Genomic DNA, 19684 nt, shown 5'->3' with positions numbered 1-19684 from the left:
TTTATAAAAAAATGGAATACGAGATAATATTAATTCAAGATAAGATTAGTTTTTGATTACGTGCTTTACAAGATAATATACATAAAACATTGAAAAATTATATCTTGACTAATAAATATATGTATGTGGCATTAAATATGTTATAATAATCGTGAAATAATGTGAAATGTAATCACGCGAACGAGAAATATATCTGTTTCACTATATCTGCGTTCCCATAAATTGATCGGATTTGATAGTATAATCAAACAATATATGTACTTCTCATGAAACTACCATAATCAATAACCATTCCCTTTACATTATCGCTCTATAATTTGTGTATGCCCACGAAAGACGTTTTCTTCGCAGTAGTTATGATTGATAGTACCCCGTTGTTTCCTCGTTTTTCGATCATTAATCCTCATAATTCATAGGATAAAGTATTTTGCGTCGTGCATATTGTGCAGAGTAAACAAGTATCGTTGAAAACGAGATTAGGATGGAATCGATACAATCATACAATCGAAATACAATATATTTTATGCAGCATATAATTTGTTATATATCCTGGTTTTTGTAAAGAGATATTCTCCAGCATAAAAAAAAGTTTACAATTAATATTTCGAGTAACTTTTGTATATAAAAAAATTATTCGATACGCAATATTAATAATATTTCTGCAACAATTTCACATCCCGCGCTTTATCGTCATAAGAGAAATATCTCCTTAAAATACGTTAAATCAGTTTAGAAAGGCATAGAGAGCGAAAATTGAAAAGTCAAGCGGTATAATATTCGAATTAACCTCGTGATTTACATAAGCCCCAGTGGCTGGTTTTACAAGGTTGCCTCCCTTTCAGCGATCGTGACGGAGATCCGACGGTCACGAGACGGCGTTTGACATAGTTTCGTGTCCGAAGTACCTGGCATTAATGCTACAGGAAAACTTAATCGGCCCGGGATCGCATGTCTACCGTACATTTTTGCGACTCACCTTACAGATCTCCGTACTGGCGTAATACTTTTCCGGGGGAGGTGGTATGGGCGGCGGGTTAGACGGATATTCTTGGACCGCCGGAATTGGCCTGGCAAGATTGATCGTCGAGTTAAGCAAGAGCGGAATAACCGGCTGTACCTCGGTGATCCCTGTCCGAGTCGGCAAAGCAAAGCGGGAAAGGAGAAATTTGACAAAGTTAAAAAACATAATCACGACGCTGTAGCGCGTCGTCGACGAGAAAAAATTGCCGCCCCCAACAACGTCTCTTTTTTTCTCTTTTCATTCTTTCGCATCGAGTTTCAAAGTCTCGGAAGATCGTTACCATTTTTTAACGAGGCTCCGAGTGCCAGTACCGCGAAACTCATAAGCCAACTGCAGCGAATAAAGTACTTTTGCAAACTCGCGGGCAACGAGAAGAGAAAGAGAGAGAGAGAGAGAGAGAATGTCTCCATTTCAATTTATTACAGTATTATTGCTGGGTCTCGGTTCTCACGAGCTTAGTCAGTGCAGAAGTTGTGACATTTGCAAAACTAAAAAATTGAATATCGATCCGTCAATGAGTGACAGCGTGCTGTTGCTTCAGTTAATTAATCAAAGACCCCGGTCTAATTCGATTAAACAAGGTCGCGGCAAACAGTTTCTCTACAGACCGTGGGCTGGCCAGTGTTGTGTCCAGCAAGCTGTGCCAACTACGAGATGCAACGGAATAGTTTGTCGACTATTCCAACTACGTTGTGCAGCGGTGGCGAAACCAGAAGCGCAGAGATTCGAAACCTCGGCTTGACCGTCACTCGGGACAGGCCGTTAGAATTCCCCGCGATAACTACGAAACTATCCGTGTCGAAGTCGAGACGGATACAGAAGTGAAAACGTCTTCGGTGAATTCGAACGTAATGGAGAACGCGAATCGATGTTTGATATTATCACCAAAGACTATCGAATCAACTTTGATCAGGATTTTATTTCAATTACCGATATCTGACAGATATATATCGCCAATCATCGAGAAAATACGTCCGAATGTATTTCAAAGAATAAATAAATAAATGAAAAATAAATATAATAATAGAGAAATAATAAAAATAGAAGCGTTTGCGTTAGTGAAAAAAATTAAACGTCCAAAAGAAGTTTTTATTAATTGAATCTGTGCGATAGACTCTCCAGATAAAAACGCGTGTATCTGTGCGACACGTGTACCTTAACGATCGCAAAACCTGAGCGAATAAACGCGAAACGAAGAAATACTTAAAATGTATGTACGTCTTTTAATGTTGGTACCAACCGGTGTAATCCGTGACGGTTTTGTGCAACTGCGGCGTCGTGGTGCTGTAGGCGGCTGGTTGATATTGCGCTGGAAGCGGGGGGCAAATTGGTCCCTTGTCCTCGCCCTCCTCCGGCACGGAGACCTGCGACCGAATATCGAGCGTTATCGTTAATGCACCTGACATTTATGCACACGCCGGGTATATCGCGTGGTAAAAGCGATATATTGTTATCGGTTTAATACCCCTCTCCTTCTGTGTCTCCTCTCCTATTTTCCATCCTCTTTCTCGCTCCGCTCGCTCTCTGTGCTCTTGCTTTCTCTCCTCAGAATATTCATATAACCGGCAAAACGGGGGGATGGAAACACGGGGGGGTTTTCCCCAAGAGGTTGCGCGCGTCTGATTATTGTTGTATTCGGTATTGCCGAAGTACAGAGCGAATATATGGCCTACTGATTTGTTACGTATTGCCGATCGCGGAATTTTATTTTACAGCACTCGCGGCACACGATATCGTATATAGTAAATAAATATGTGAAGGGTAGTACAAACTTATATTTTTATCATCGACACACAGAGGAAATGACTCTCTTGTGTTATTCGGAAGTTCTATAAACTTGAAAAGAATTTAGATTTAAATATTACACAAATATTATTTATTTTCTAATACTAAAAATTTTATTTTCTATTTAAGGGAATTTTTATTCCAGCTACGTTAATATACGTACAAAACAGACGAATTCCCAGATGAGAATCAGATAATTTCCTATCTATAATATATCATGTTATTCTCACGTGAGAAAATTCGACTCTTTTAAAAATTCGAGAGACAGATAATAATTAAAAATGGATCAAACTTGGCGAAAATTTATCACGTCAAATTTGGATGTCTGAATATGTATTAAATAGAAGTCACGACAAACAATTGGTATATTAATGCCAAGGTATTTTTGACACCGTCAAACACACTATACTCTTCGCGTTTCTCCATTAACGGGATTCGTCATGGCGTTTTCGTCTAAAACGCAACGTAAGATCGCTGGTGCTCACTCGTAAAGACTCTTATCTCGCGTCACTTCCTCCCCGAACGCCTTTATCTCGGTTCGCAAGCCTTACGAGGGCCCCTGGACTGCCGGACGATCAAGCCAGCGACATGCCATCTCAGGAAATTAGCAGTTTTATTATAACAAACAATCCAGGGTGTTGCAGACACATCAAGGGGGAGCACGCCCGACTTTTCCACTCTTTTTCGCGCAGACGATAAGAGGCTCGCGATGAGAATCGCGTATATATGCCTGTGAGCGTGAGTGGCGATATAATATCCATTGATTTTTGCGACGCCGCCGGCGTGGCTGTCGAGGCTGACTCGCGTAGGGTTGGGTGTTAATTTCCGTTTAGGGAATGTTAGAGGGTGCCAGACTGGTGAGATGCTGCGCCGCGCGGCCGTTAAGATAAGATAACCACTTAGCCATCGGGATTCTACGCGAATCTCACTACTCTCCCGCCCTCTTTTGCACTGTCTCGCCTAAGTACATGCACACACACGTATGTGCACACTTGCGTCATCCCCGTCGCTTCTATCTTTCCCGATCGCTCGCGTTTCTAGTACGAGAGTCCGCTTTTCGCCCCATTGGCCTTACCCATCTAACATTTCTTTCTCCATTAGGACTATCTAAAGTCCTGTTCGCGACTTCCCGCGGCCCTTATGCTCGGGCATTTAAAGCGATGTCGACATCTCGTTCTCGTTGATCGGATGCTGAAATGACCTCGGTTTGTGGAAGTATTATTGTTACTCGAAAGATGTGGTATCCAATTTGTACGAAACGGCTTTGCTTATCATCGCGCAAATAGTTCGCGATGTAACTATTTGCAAATATGATGCCATTCATGATGCAATGAAATCAGAATTCCGACTCGTAGTTATTAAGTATTAATGGGACGATTGATTTGGATGGATGCTTGATTATAACAAATCAGCGGTTTAATCAGGTCTAATTGCACGATTGAGAGATGTTGCACGACTCTTGACATTTATTGTTGAAGTAATTAAAAGTTTATTTTCATATCGCCGGTGCAGCGTAAAATCTTGACTGTTAGAACGTACGTCATACATATCCGAGAGCGAAGAGAAAAGAGAGGTGTGTATGAGAGATAGGTGACTATTAAGAATTTATTAATATATAAAGTTGTGGAAGCATTATAACAAGTCGACGATGATATATGGAACAACCTGAAATAACTCGATTATATTTTTAACGATAGAAAATAAAGTTTTAAAAATAAACACCTCGCTATCGGGTGGACTTATTCATTGCCTTTTTATATTATCCAGTTTAAACTTTAAACAACCTTAAGATAATAAGGTTTACCGAGTTCATGGCTGTAATATTTTTACAAGTATATGAGCTGCATATTTAACGCGGGCGCGTTTGATGAAAATTTTTCTTTCGCGGTCGTTTAATAATGCGTTTATAAGATCATCACTTGTGTGTGTCCGACGATTAAGCTCGGGGACAAAGATTTTTTCCGATATTAATAATGATTTTACAGGGAACAAATATTTCTTTCAATGGGTCGACAGAGAATCGTCAGATGCGAAATAATCCGGCGTCTTTTCTTCTCATGTATGGTATATCAATCGACCGTGTAAAGTGTAAAGGGACCCCGCGCGCAAATCCATGTGTCTGTGACCCTCTTCGCAAATCCGGACACGTTCCATCGGTCATAGAATGCTTTTATCAGCGTATCAGTTGTTCGGTATTGTCTGACGCCGAAAGAGAGATCGCTTTGATATCTTTTTTTTCTTAAGTTTGGTATTCCGAACAGAATATCGCCTGGCGAAATAAATTACCGATGCTATAGATAGAGAGAGAGAGAGAAAAAGAGCGAGAGAAATATATATATATATATATATATATATATATATATATAGCTAAAACGCACGTACATGTTCCGCGAGATTTATCGAAGTGGCGTATTTGTTCAGAGATATTGCGTGTTTGCCCGCATACTAATCGCATATCGAATTCAACCGCGATTACGAGATCGGCAAACGATAGCGTCGAGTAATCTTTTAACGAGGCGGCTGAATTAAAGGTGCATTTAATAAATTGAGTGGATTATTGGTAATTTACGCATACCGATTCCCGTCAATTTGCGGGAATATATAGGACGTGAAATCTAATTTTGACAAGAGCGAGGTATCTTGCTCTCTTCGTCATCGCGCACGTACGATTTGCGCAATATTGTTACTCGATTAAAGCACCGCGATTTTATTACGCGGAAAAAGAGGAACGTGCATAAAACGAGAAAATGTTGGAAATGTTGATATTTCGCGATATATATTTTGTGTGTTTATATTTATATACATATAACGCGCGCGATGAGCGCCGCGCTCGATATTTGTATATTACTTTTTTCTACGTGCATCTACGTGTATGCCGTACTAATTCGAGAAAAATATTAAACTCATTAATGCAGCCCGCCAGAAATATAAACAGTGCGATACGAAGGGGAACGTGCTGAGCACGGAGACGGAAACGAGAATCGAAATCGTGAAACAGGTTTACTCCGATGAAATCCCTAAAGTGCCAGCGAGAAGATGCCGAGCACAAAACGATCCTCCATTAATTAGCGCCGGAGTGCTTTTTGCCATTTTCATTACCATGAGTACATCTTTGCCTCTTTTCTGAAAAGGTTGCGACCCGTCCAGCTGTTCGCACGTTTCCCAACTCTGTCCCAAAGTGTCTCTCACGCGTTTTACTTGTTTCATATTTTTTTATTAATTTTTTACAGCGCCAATCTGCTTTTAATTAACGCAGTCCCGTCTTCTTTCTAGTTTTGGCGTTATTGCCGAAACATTGTCTCCCTCTCAGAGAGAGATCTTATATAATTAATACATCCAGATTTTTTCAGTAATTTTAACTTAGTAGCAATGCGTTTTAAATTTCCAAAATAAATGTATAGCAGTCTCGAAATTTTTCGCAAAAGTCCCGTTTCTCTTGATGATTCCGTCATAAATGCCGTCCCACTTCTCCGACAAATAATTAATTCTCATGCCATTGAATTATCTCCATATATGCATGCATACATGCACATCGAACTTGCGGTTAGGATTCCAGGGAATGAAAATCAGAGAGAGTTTGTTGCTTTATAAATTAAAATAATCTGTTTTTCGCTCGATTGTTTCTGGTATCGTTATTCAACCTCCCCCCTAGGCTAAAGTCGATATAATCGCATTACTACTCACTTTTGCACGAGGTCCTCTCTCCTCCAATCCCATTCGTCATTCGCTCTTTCCACGCGAATGCAATTGCGCATAAATGCGCTTTCACAGAGCTGCGTCACAATCAGGATGCATCATATATTCGATAATAATAAATTATCGGATAAAATTACGCACGTACTTGTTTATCCATTACAATTGTATATATCGTAATGCATACGATTCATATACGTACTCTTAAAGCAATGTCGTTAATGGGATTATTTATCGCGACGCACTGATACGTAGATAATTCGATATTTTATTCTTATGATATTATTTTCATAAATTGATTAGATGCATGGAATTTGTTATTCCATTTTCAATAAACATTTAATAAAGATATATTGGGTTGTTCGAAAAGTCATTTCGTTTTTTTTTACATACAAATTGTATGTGAAAAAAACGAAAGACTTTCCGAACAACCCAATATTTATTTTTCCCTATCAGAGACAGAAAGAGATGATCATAACAAAGATATTATTTCGACAAAATATTATTTATACAATGTAATATGCACGTTGTTATCATACTTTTATCCGTCATATAATTTGTATTTAATTCGCTAATCGCTGAAGAATAGCTTGACCTGTAACGCGCGGATGGACGCTTACGTAAATTGAATAATCTCACGCAATGAAATCTGGAACAAGAATTTGCTGCATCGTAAATCCTCGGATAAGAGGGAAAAAAAGCACAACACTTCACGCAGCTTTAAGCGATATACTATCCCACGGAGTTTCCCTTCAACGTTTTAAAGCAGACCGATGGAGCTGCCGAGTCAAAAAAGAGAGGTTCTTCCATCATACTCGTTCTAAATGGGATCAGACGGATCGATATAATGTCATTCGCGAAACAAAGTTTAGTTTTCACGATCCATGATGTTCGATATATCGTCGGTATCTTGCGTCCGTTTTCCTAGCTACGAGGATTCGGCTTCGTATAAAGAAAAAAAAAAAAGAAATGAGATCAGCTTTGGCGGCGGGATGGATATTCGAATGCATCGAAATTTGACGAGTCGAAAAATAAAAATGCACTGCGTAAAGAATGGCATTTTTGAGTACAAAATTACTCGTGATCGGCAGCAACGATAGCGCTGCAATGATTAATAAGTTATATTTTACAGTCATAGAGAGATTAATTAATTAAATACCGTTATAGACGACAATATAATATTTAATTAATGAGACGCTATTGTAAATTGCCGACTATTAAATTAATGACACTAAGAAGCGTCCAACAAAGAAGGTCTTTTGGAAAAAAATGTCGATGTTTCCAATGTGGTTAAGAAGCCATGGATGTTCAGTCGTTTTGTCGGAACTGAATCAGGTGTACGCGAGGAAAGTGAGGACAAGCGAAAACGTTGTTCTTCTTGTGACCCATGTTGCTCGATAAATTGACAGCGGTTTCTACTTGGCAGACATAGTCTGCCATTCTGGAGAGTCGACATGGGTCGCAGGTTATACAAGGGGCAATAGGGTCATTTCCAAGAGGGGAAAATCGGGCTGCCTCGCGCAGTTTCAAGACGGGACAAGTAGCAGGTGGCTAATGCTGGGAACGTGAAGCGAGGGCAGGGAGAAGAAGAAGAAGAAGAAGAAGAGAGCCCGAGACGAGGATGAGCGAGAAGAAGGCGTTTGGAGTATATATGACGCCGCTTAGCGGCGGGTGAACGACGAAGATAACGCACGTCTTTTTCTCGACGACGACGTCGCAATACGGCCATCCTGGCAGGTCTTTTAATTAAGTGGAGTCAGCTCGACTATCCGTGCACTTCCTTGGTGGTTGGTAAAAACTTAGCCGTGGACGATATTGGGTTGTCGAAGAATACCTTGGAGTGATGTATGGTAAGGCGGGAAGGTGATTTCATGCGCGTCTGTTCAAGCTTCGCCAGGCGGATGAAAAATATTATAAGCGTGCTCAGCTCTTTGCTTCTTCATATTTATTGATAGCCGTAGATTGTTGCACGTGCTTAATTAATTTTATAATGTGCATCGTTCGCTAAACGTATGCGAATATTCTTATTTTTTTCTGTGTATCACAAATGCGATTGAGATAAATTATTTTATTGCAAGATCTGGTAATAATAAAAGACAAATTTGTTCAATAACTTCGCGATTCCTGGAATTTTCTTTCACTTCATTTATCATTATTAATAATGAACCGAATGAAATGTGACCGAGTGTGACTAATTAGTCCCTGATAGCTAATGTCGCCACTGCGAGTCTTCAATTTATTTCGATAGGTTGTTAGCGTCGTTATTAATCGTCGACTGTCACTCCGTACGTTTCTGCAGTCGTCTTCGCCAAGTGCAAACAGTTAAGTTAGGAAAGCTTCGAGGGTTTGCAAGCTCAACTGTCTGGCACTCATTATTTCTCATCGTTCAGCAAGTCGTTAATTACTGTCTTGCGCTATATCCCGCGAAAAAGGATGAGAAAGCACCGGAGCTGTCCATTTCTGCGAACAAACTTCACTTTGTTATTAATCCGGTTAGAACAACAGTGGCTTGGTAAACATACGCCAAGTTCTCAGGACTCTCCTTCTTTTCTCCGTCTGCCTCTCACTTTCCTCGCTCGATTCGGCCCAAGTATTAACTTTTTGCGTAACACGCTCAATTCTCTTCTCTAACGTTTTATTCCTCATCCTTTACTTTCTCGCCTCCTCTACGGACAGCAGTTTTATCTATAGACATTACTTCGTGTAGAATCTTCACTTTTTATCCTGTTATCTTGCACCAACTATCACAAATCGTTGGTCTGATTTCGTACTTATATAACAGCGGGCTAATCAAGTAATGAAAGGTACGCGTGTATACGCTTCGTTCATCGTTTTTTTCTTTTTAACATTTTTTTTCCTTGCGAGCGATCCTATCTTGAGTGTACAAAAGTCGGTTATTAATTAATTAATTAAATTTATGTTTCTTATAAATAATATAAATCTGTCTTTGGGAATTAATTATTATTATAGACGTTCTCTCTCTCCGAGAGAATGAGAAAAGAGATATGGGTTCTAATGTTATAGACCGTACATTGTGAAAGTCGTACAAACTGTCCACCGACGAGGGCGGTAAACGCGACGTTAATAATTCTTGTTGTTCTGTAGGAGAGTCGGAGTGGAATTTACGACAAAGTTAGACATTCCGCGTTAGAACGAGGTGCGAGAGTGAAACGTCTCTTTCGCCGGAAAACCGTTTTCAGCGGAAGAACATTACGGTGGAATGCGACGTCGGAGAAAAATATCGTCGTTCGTGCATTGCAAGAAATATTTCTTATTTTTATTCATTCCATGCATTGTATTGCAGTGGGAAAGAATTAATGTCTATCATGTACTATGGCTATTTATTTATCGCTACAATCAAGCCGCTCCATCGTTTATCGCCGTATCAATTTTTCATAAGGACGCAATTATTGTTTCAATCCACACACACACACACACACATGCGAAAGAATAAATATTTTAGTATAATCCAATACATAAATTTCACGATTGTTAAGCGCGTCCGACAATCGCAAAAAAAAAAAAAAGAAATCGCGATAAGAACATACAACGAACAATCTCGGAGCGTCCCTTTAATCGTCCTAGCGCGATCTCGTTTGCGCCTTTGCCTTAAAGAAAATATTTGATCGTCGCATTTTCCTCTCTAGTTACGTACGCTCGTATCTAAACCGATGTACGTAATAGGTAAGTATAAGCTGTTTTGCGCGATTGCTCAAAAGCGCCGTAAAGTGACCTGGAAGCGTAAAGTAAATAGAGGTGCCTGTTCGGTTTATTAGAGCCAGAGGCGAGAATCTCCGGCGTGTTAAACCAGATCGGGAATCGCGTAAAGAAAAATCGCGACTGAAGAATAGAATTGATTGTCATTTACAAATTGTCATTTCAAATTGAAAGCATTGAGAGAATTCGCCGTAGCATTCTCGCGCCATTCAGTATTTGATTCTCCGACTATTTTCAATTTTCGTCCTCCTACTTAATGACGCGTGATGATTTGAAAAACAAGATTATTTTCTATATTGAATAGTATTATAACATTTTATATTCTGCTTTCCAGAATTAAATTCTTAAGTAACAAGAAACGATTTTGCGATACAAGAATTTACAAAAAATTTTACTTATATATATTGCATCATTTATTATTAAATTGTTATATATATTATATTTATTATTATATCTATTACAAAATCTATCGAGAAAATCTCTTTTAATCTTATAAAATAACTCCTCCAGTTTTACGAATCTTTTTAATCTCGACGATTTTACATGATAATATAACAAAAATAGTTTTCTTAGAATAAATCTGGAGAGCTCTCTTTATATATATAGATAGTTTGACATCTTAATAATAAATAATAAATTAAGATATAAATATATATATAGACACGTCAATATATATCAGATTATATGTAGTAGTTCTAATTTTATAATTACCTTGAGATCACCCTGCTGATCGTAAAAAGTCGACGGTGCAAGAGCAGCTTTAAGCCTACGGTTCCGATAAAAGATGAACATGATAGCTGCGAGCAACATCACGATTACGGTCGTCAGGATGCCGATCACTAATCCGACAAACTGCTTCGATTCCGGTTCCTTGCTCTTATCTGAAACTGAGAAGTGGATATATGTATATACGAAGGGTATGCACATACACACAGTCAGTGTCAGTACATATGCAACTAGACATGTATATGTAGTAAACAGATGCATTCGTCATGTTCAGGGATACGGAGAAAATCGATTAGCTTAACGATTAACAGTTACAAGCTTAGTGATCTTCCACATTGTCACTGGCTTATATACGAGCTCTAAAGATGATTAGTTAACATTAATTAATCATGACATCTCTCAACTGATTACTGTTAAGGATTTGAAGTAAATTTTTAACAAGATCGATAAATAATTATTTAATAAAATCTCTCTCCGTTTTATTTAAACGATTATTTATTGTTAGGCTAGTATCTTCTTTTCATCTCTAAAAAATATTTCCCTCTTATTTCAATTTTTTTCTCTCTTATCTCTGTGTATATAAGATACAATTTCGCTTCCACGAAGTGATACGCCAATTTCACACGTACATACACACATCCTATCTCTTTTATAAAAAAATCATTTTAATATATAGTAATTCAATAAATAAATTTTTTATTAATTCAAGCATATAGTTACCTGAGATCAACGTCCTTCATTAATTGAAAAGAATTAGCCTCGCTTTTTTATTACAGTTGATAAATTTTGAAAGAATTGTGACGATTGATCGCGTTTGGAATCAAGCAGTGGAATATTGATAACAGCAAGACAAAGATAGAGAGAAGAGACAGAAAAAGATAGGAAGAGCTGTACAGAGAACAAAAGAATTTTCCATTAATAATATTTCGATGTCGCGACGGACAGCTGATCCGCGGGTGTACGCGATAGCGGATTCACTCGGCCGTGATGCTTGATGCATCAAGCAACATGACCTATCACCGTGGATAATACCGTCGAGGTAACCTTGCATAATGCACGATGGAACGATAATGATGATTGCGTTCATCACGAAGCTCGTAACTAGATCACGTTTGATCAGTGCCCGGTTGAACAAAAACAATATACGCTGATGGCTCTCATAGTCCACCACAGCAACCTGATCATCGTTTAAGTATTTTATAAATCAATAAAGAGACAAGCAATCTAATAAATCATTAAGATTTCTCGCGATGATAAATTTTATAATATAATTGTTTAATATTCATTTTGAATATACAAGATAAAATTCTAGTTTATGCTTAATACTGTTTACTAGTATATCTTTTTTTTTAACAAATGATATTAAAATCATCGATAGAGACAAATAAAATAATTATTAATAATGCAAAAAGAAATTAATATTTATCTTTTATTTCTCTATAAAAGAAAATAATTTATGAGCAAAGATCCAAATCAAAGAGAGATAAACTTTTTCAAAACGATCAATAACACATACTAGAATGTCTTTCGTCTTTTCAAATAAAAATATCAGTTAGCTTTTCGTCTGGGAATACATCTATGATCAAAAAATTTCACGTCTTCCGGATTTTTTAATGGTTCAGTTCTGTTTCTTTCGTATGTTAGTTTTAGCATAATGTTGTAGAAGACCGGTTGACGAGGAAAAAAAAAGCGTAACATTATTCTTTCTAATTTTCCGAGTGCAACGCTTGCTTCACCAACTCCCAGATTATTGCCCGTGTTGGCGTACATACGTACTTTTCTACGCGGTATAATATGTAACGAGAGCGTTAGGTACGTCGCGCTTTTCAAGCGAGAAAACATAAATGCCTCGACCCGCTTTCTTGCGCTTTTCCTTCGGCGAACACGCAAACAAGTAGTTCGAGTAGTTGTACATACATATACGAATGCGGACGTACATTGAACGGGCATGTGAGCTTTAAACTGGCAACAGTTTAGAAGAAATTTCAACAATTTCGGCATCGTCACTGTGTAATTGAAAAATTTTGCCCCATACAGCTCGCGAAACGTCAGCAGGAAGAAATGCAAATTAGTTCATCATCGATCTTGCCTCGGAGAATATTGAGTGTAATCAATTAGCATTAAAAGTTTCATTCATGGATCCTGCTGCTTTTAACGAAATCTTAATATTACGTCTCAACTACGTTTCAATCAAACGAGGAGAGATAGAGAGAGTTAAGGAATTAATCAAGTTAATTGCGCGGCTTTTATTTGCCGTTGTGAGGCAAATAAAAAAAAAGTATCATTCTATTGGTTAACAAACTCGACGAGGCCAAGAGACAAGAGCGATCGCTCTTTTTCTTTCGTGACGCTTCTTTTTCAGGTAATCGAGAACGTCCATGGAACTACTCGATGTACTTTTTCGCACAGTTCTTTCGATTTCACGGAGCTTTCTAGTCCCACCGTCGTCATTTTTCCATTAATTCCGGTGTAACGACGTCGCGTATCAGAAAGAAGATTTCTCTAGAGATGCAAGCTATTGCCTCTTTGACTTCGCATAATTTTGATGCCTCGACACGAATCTAAAAGAAAATGCAAATTGTCTTTGTCACGTGTAATGCATTCAAAATTATTTAACGTCTCGATTACTTATTAGAATCGCTTGATTAGAACGGCTAGATTTGGGTTAAAAGAAAAAAGGATTTTAAATAAAAATTTATTTGCATTTCTCTTTTCTATTACCTAAATCTCCATCACTTTATAATCTCGAGTTTTCAATTCAATCACTTCTGTAAGCAATATTATTATCATTTTATGTACATTCACAAAAAAATACGATAAGCACTATATAAAAAGATACTTAAATTAATATCTTCTCATAATATATCGAGCTCATTGCTGTGAAAAATGATAAGAGAAAAAAGAGAAAAGCACGTCAATTACGCGGAAAATTATGAACGTAACTTACCGGAATAACAATGGAAAGATCGAACAGTAGACTTACAAGTGTTATCTTTGCTCTCCTCCTTATTAAAAGTAGCCTTCACTTCGTCCCTCTGTAGTGGACCCTCGTTATTCTGGTAGGGGCTGCCGGTTGCCAGTACAATGGCACTCTTGTTCTTTGCCTCCTCGTCCTCGGTATTGTTCCATTCGGAGATAACTGTGCATTCAGGATTAAAGCTAATGAAATCCACGCTTGTCAAGCGTATTAAATATTTGAGACAAAAAGTTTCCCGTCTACATACATACGTATAATACATATATCACGGCACAGAGAAGCATTACTGTTGGGAATTATCAAGCCGATTAGTGAACTCAATTGTAAACTAAATACGTTATAAAATCAATCGGCAGGTAGTTTGCGAAACAAAAGTAAATTCGATATCGCGAGATATCAGAAATCAGATGAAACGCGCAACACTCGAAAGGGAATTAAATTTCGCGCGATGTCTGTCGTATCCTTTGATGACTTCATCCGGATTGTACAAATGTGGCCTTTGTGGCCACGCGACGCGGGGCATCGAGAATTTCATTTGTATTCGGGGATAGTTTTCTACTCTGTTATATCGATCGTTCGAAAACAAACAAATATCGTACCATGCAACAGAATTTAATTCGTGTCACACGCAGCCGGAATTTCCCCGTTAGGCAAGCTGAAAATTAGTGCCGCGGCAGTTTATCGACTAATGGACACCAGGAAATATTTCAATTTTCGAGCAGTTAGACGTGGGCTTTCGTACGCGCGATTCATAAAAAGGAAAATTAAACGAGGTGGGGCGAAATTGCCTCTCTCGGAGCTTTTGCCGGAAAAAAAAATCGTCGCGCCCGGGTGGAAAACTCGATGCCATTGCCGGGAAGGGAAAAGGGGAAGAGGGCAAGAAGAATGATATTTTTTTCCTATCGATGACGTGCGGTCCAACCAAGCGTTTGTACGACGTGAATACGAGTTATAATGGTATATACAAGTGACGAGGAACATTGGTTGCCTCTGGTCGATCCAACTTATCGCCCGCAGTCGAGGACGGGGAATAACGCACAAAGTGTACGTCGAATGATTAACGACGTACCCAACTCCCGCGATGGCTGGACCGGTGCAACGAAGCGACACTTTCGAAAGCTTGCATTACCAGGCAGCTGAGTTCCGTCTCGGATCGTTTGAGACGGATTAAAAGAAATATCGGTGATCGATATGCGGTTACATCGATGTCGGATAAACTAGTCATTCGGCTAAGCTGCCGTAACAGTTACGTTTTGCTGCTGCCATTGTGGTGCCGCGCGCGGACTCAATTATCTTGACCAAATTCGAGAGATTACGAGAGAATATCGATTTCACAATGCTACGAAATACAATTGTTAAGCTATATTGAGGTACGGTGAAGAAAAATACGAACTTATTTTTTAAATTCACATTACAAGTCTGTTATTGTAAAAGTTGTAGCGTAAAAGAAAAATGTGTGTGGATCTGATATCTCTGTAATATAATCTTTATTCAATGAGAGATTTTCATCAATACGAACATATCGAGATTCAATCATGGAGAATTAAAGCAACAATAAACTTTGCTACGTTCTTAATTGATTTTTTTTATACACCTTTTTTAAGAGTGGATATGATGTATTGATGATATCCCTTTTTTTTACTTAATTAATTCCGACACTAAATTATGCACGTGAATGCAAAAGATAGTTTGTTCATATAAATGTTCGTTATTTCAATAGAAACTTTAAAGTATAGTGAAAGTAAAATAATAGAGAATAAGATTTTTCTTCTCCAATTTTTATTCAAGTACATTAAATTTCTTATATAATATTTTTCATATTCTTAATAGGACTCAATAAAAGTTCAAATTTATAAAATAATTTTATCCTTATACGCTACATGTATCCCCGCTCCTTAAAACTATATCTTCGTTGAAATAAATTTTCTCTCCAAGCTTCGGGGACGATTTCCACTATTTTATAGTATCGCTGTGCTCATATCTTCGTTGAAAGTATGTCGCTTAAAATTGGAAATCGGGATGCTGAACTGTGTGTGCGCGCGCCCGAGATAAAAGATATACTTTGAAACTGTTCTATTTCTAGATTTCAATTTCTCGATTTTTTGGAACCTTTTTCTCCGTTTGATTTTTTCCGTTTAACTAAAATCGCGCGTCTACAAAATGCAAGAAGACGACCGACGAAGTGAAAAGTGAAATCCCAGACGCGAAGGCCCTTAACTTCGCCATCACTCTCGAGCATCTCGCGATGCGACGCGAGTAATTCGCTCTTCACCGAGGTGCAACATCGGGAGATAAATTAGGAAATAAATCTCGATTCGCGCGCGAGATGCGGCGTAGTAGATTGATCCTTCTCTTACCTGATTCGAAGATTACTTCGCTGAGCATGATCCACCGAGCCGCGAAGTAGAGCTGCAGTTTTAGGAAGCGGCCGCCGCGCGAATGCAGCTTTATGGTGACTTCCCGCGCTTGCTCGAGCACCTGATCAGGTATGTAAGAAAAATGAACCGGTTCGCCGGTGAACTGGTTACCGCCTGTGCCGAGGTAAACCTTTGCGTACGAGAAGACCTGCGAAAAAAAATCGTGTACATCAAGCATCTTACGAAACTGTAACGAAGCGATTTATTAGATTACGTTCGAACGAGGTGAAAATCGAAGATCGCTTCTTCATCCGAGAATATCGCGAGACAAATAATCATATTGAATTAGAACCGGGTGTTTGATATATGAAGTACTATTATTTATACATGCAGTAGGAATACACATTATATGTTCGAGTGCTACGTTTTAAAGAGATAAACCGCGCGCGGATGGGAATAATTCGGCGGAAGCTTCGGCGTTGAAACTTTGCCATACTGAAAGTACTAAGCCCGATGGTAGTCGGTGCTGCCGGAGCTGCAAGAATCACCGTGCTGTAAATCGCGGGGAAATGTTTTTAAAACCGCTTAAAAGCGCGGAGGCGTCGCCAAATGTGTGATCGTGAAATTTACGGTAGTTTCCCGGAGCTCGTAACTTTCGAAATAATACTGGTAACGGCGCGAAAGGCGATACCTGCACGTCCTTGGTGAAGTAATTGTTCATGTGTAGGTGTATGGCAGTGAAGTTCCTCGAGTAGTCGAACTCGAAAGTTATTTCCACCGGACGTCCGAGCATATTGGGCGTGTCGTTCCGCCAGCCGACCCATTCATATCCTTGAACAAACGGATTATCCGTTACAATATCGTTCAGTTTTAGAGAATTCTGCTGAAAAGATATGAAGTGTCGCCGTCGGCTAGAGCTGCACGAAATGCTAATAAAATTTTCTGATTTTTGGATAGTCTTGAATTGATGGTAAAAAATTCCGAGGGATATATTTGATCAATTTGTGGGTGATTTTTGTTTAGAGAAATTTATCGAAAATAAATTCACTAATAAAAAATTAACTTCAAATTGATACAAAAAAACACGCTTCCAAAAATGTCCAATTGTTATAGTTTAAATATGTACATCCTATATAAACCATCTCTGCACGTCAGATTTTCGCACGTTATTTTTTTAACGATAATTGAAGGTAATTGACATGCATTATTTCAACTTTATCTCTTACACACGCAAAAACATATTCTATATAAAAATTGCGATTATATGTATCATATAAAAAGATTCCGATCCGCGCGTTTGAATTAAAAAGAGGGTTTACGCTGTCGGTTGTATGATGTGGCAGACCATTTATGAGTGCGCAATGTGCATACGCATTCCTATGAACAAAACAATAAAAATCTGTAACGCGAATAGTAAGCAATTCGTGCGTGACATAGAATTTATTTGAATATAGCGTAAACGGAAAATGAGCGCATGAAATAAAACACGTGTCTGACACTCCGTGTACAAATGTACGGATAAATGTTTGACATGCTGTATAAAAGATATAATATAAGAGCGAAAAACGTAAGAATTTATAGAAACTATGACCTGACAATGTATTTAAATTTCAATTAGAGATTATAATAGATTATATATAGGAGAGCGGAAGGAAAAGATCTTATTTTTCCACTAAAATCTAATAAGATCTGATTTTCAATGAGATAATATTAAAAGAAGTTTCGTATAATTTAAAGTCTTCGAGGAACCGCAGAGTATTTCGTGCTCTATACCGCCGTTTTAGGACGAGGATAACTTAATAAGAGGGTAACTTGATAACTCTTATTAAATAATTTGCGAGCACGTGACCATTATCGTAATTTCTTTTAAAAAATTCAAAAACATTCTCTGTTACGTAACTGCGCGAGAAGTGGCACAAAAGTGTTCGCACGTAATAGAATTTAAATTACCCGTTTCAGATTCACGCAAGTTAAGCTTTCGCATGAGACTCGTATGCTTCCCCCGAAAACGTTAATTACGTTTCGAGTTTGTTTTCCTGCTTTCTGTTCCTCTCTCGCTTCATTTCTCCCGGAAATGTTTCACTCGGTACATATGTATATGGGAAGCGAGAAGCAACGTGGTACGCGATACGGAAGAGTTTCGAGCTATATGGAGCAGTAGCGCGGCTTATTGCGCGAGTCTCGCCATTAGATCCCACTATATGAGTACATGTGGAAATACACGTGTCCCGCGGGAATATGCGGATTGAAAATGGACTGCAATAACCTTAAAGCTTGGCCGGCGCGGCGTATTATGCGTTTCTCAGAAACGCTTCTCTGTTTTACTTTCAACATTGGCTTCAGAATCTCTAACTGCGCCGCTCTCTTGCAGTGCCTCTCCATTTTGAAACAAACACGGATTACTACTGTTCATCATTTATCGCGTGCCGTACTTTCCGGGGAATTAATAAATAACAACAGAATAAAAAAAAATTATAGATAATAAAGTATTTGAATAGCTCACGTTATTGCGAAAAGAATGTACTACGGTAGATAATTGGATTTTTTAATCCTTGAATATTTGTAATATTTGGCTTTTTAAAAATATTGAAATATTTATTAATTCTCGAGTTTGATTAACACTCTGGACTCCTTGAATCTGTAATTTTTAACAAATTTAAAAGCTAAAAATATTTGATACATTCTTATAACTACAAATCCTGAATATCATTTCTCCTCTTTTGCTTCGATATCTTTTTTACGTATCGTGAAATATTAATACACAAAGCCTACGTTTTGGTGCCTTAGAGAGATGTGTTCTTTACATTACAAAATCTCTAGTTTTCGATGAAAAAAGCGAACAGGGATCTGACTAAAAAAAAAAGAAAGAGAAACGAAGGTCTCCTAATTTCGAATCTGCATTCGTCGCTCTTCTATTTCGACAACGTCTGGGGAAAATCGCAGATTTGTCTTATGGCGTATCTCTGTGTAGCGACGTAAGAATCTCAGAGTATATTAAAACTTACGAGAATTTTTCAATCACACAGTTTGCATTGTGTACCCGCACACGCGACTTCCCGTGCGACAACTACCACTGCGGGGATCGTCCCTTCCGTTTTCAACAATAACCGGGTCCGCGCGATGGCGTTATATCGTCCTGACCTATCCGCTTTCATATAACCCCCTTCCTCCCTTAATATCGTCCCCCGAGTAAATAGTTTCCAGTTTCCTGTCGTCGCCGCCTTCGGTCGCTATCTACCATCAATTCTGAACCTTCACGAGGATCGTAAGATAACCACCCTAGGTGGGTATACCCCTCCATCTCGGTTAATGATTTTCCCCTTTAACGCATTTTGGAGCTATAAGCGTACAATGCTCATAAACCAGAATCAGGATGACCATGTCAAGCTGTCAACCGCTACGAACGTT

The 19684-nt window shown here is 38.5% G+C and overlaps 1 protein-coding gene and 1 long non-coding RNA gene across 2 annotated transcripts in view; one reads left to right on the top strand and one right to left on the bottom strand.

The window, feature by feature from the left end:
• Ddr (discoidin domain-containing receptor 2) overlaps positions 1–19684 on the bottom strand; it is a 185017-nt gene that overhangs the window by 20832 nt on the left and 144501 nt on the right. The window contains exons 10-15 of the mRNA XM_083058613.1: positions 16968–17107; positions 16277–16484; positions 13926–14081; positions 10928–11103; positions 2262–2385; positions 977–1128 (exon numbers count right to left, since the gene is read on the bottom strand). Coding sequence (XP_082914739.1) covers positions 977–1128; positions 2262–2385; positions 10928–11103; positions 13926–14081; positions 16277–16484; positions 16968–17107 — 956 coding nt within the window. The remainder of the gene's footprint in view (positions 1–976; positions 1129–2261; positions 2386–10927; positions 11104–13925; positions 14082–16276; positions 16485–16967; positions 17108–19684) is intronic.
• The window catches only part of LOC145948981 (uncharacterized), a 68109-nt gene that overhangs the window by 42968 nt on the left and 5457 nt on the right, over positions 1–19684 (top strand). The gene's annotated exons all lie outside the window — the stretch shown is intronic.

The sequence above is a fragment of the Prenolepis imparis genome, unplaced genomic scaffold, assembly GCF_030444845.1.
Source record: "Prenolepis imparis isolate NDT839.2.m4 unplaced genomic scaffold, iyPreImpa1.0 SCAF_2, whole genome shotgun sequence".
Lineage (NCBI taxonomy): Eukaryota > Metazoa > Arthropoda > Insecta > Hymenoptera > Formicidae > Prenolepis > Prenolepis imparis.
The sequence above is the reverse complement of the archived record's forward strand: the minus strand, read 5'-3'. Positions and strand labels throughout refer to the sequence as shown.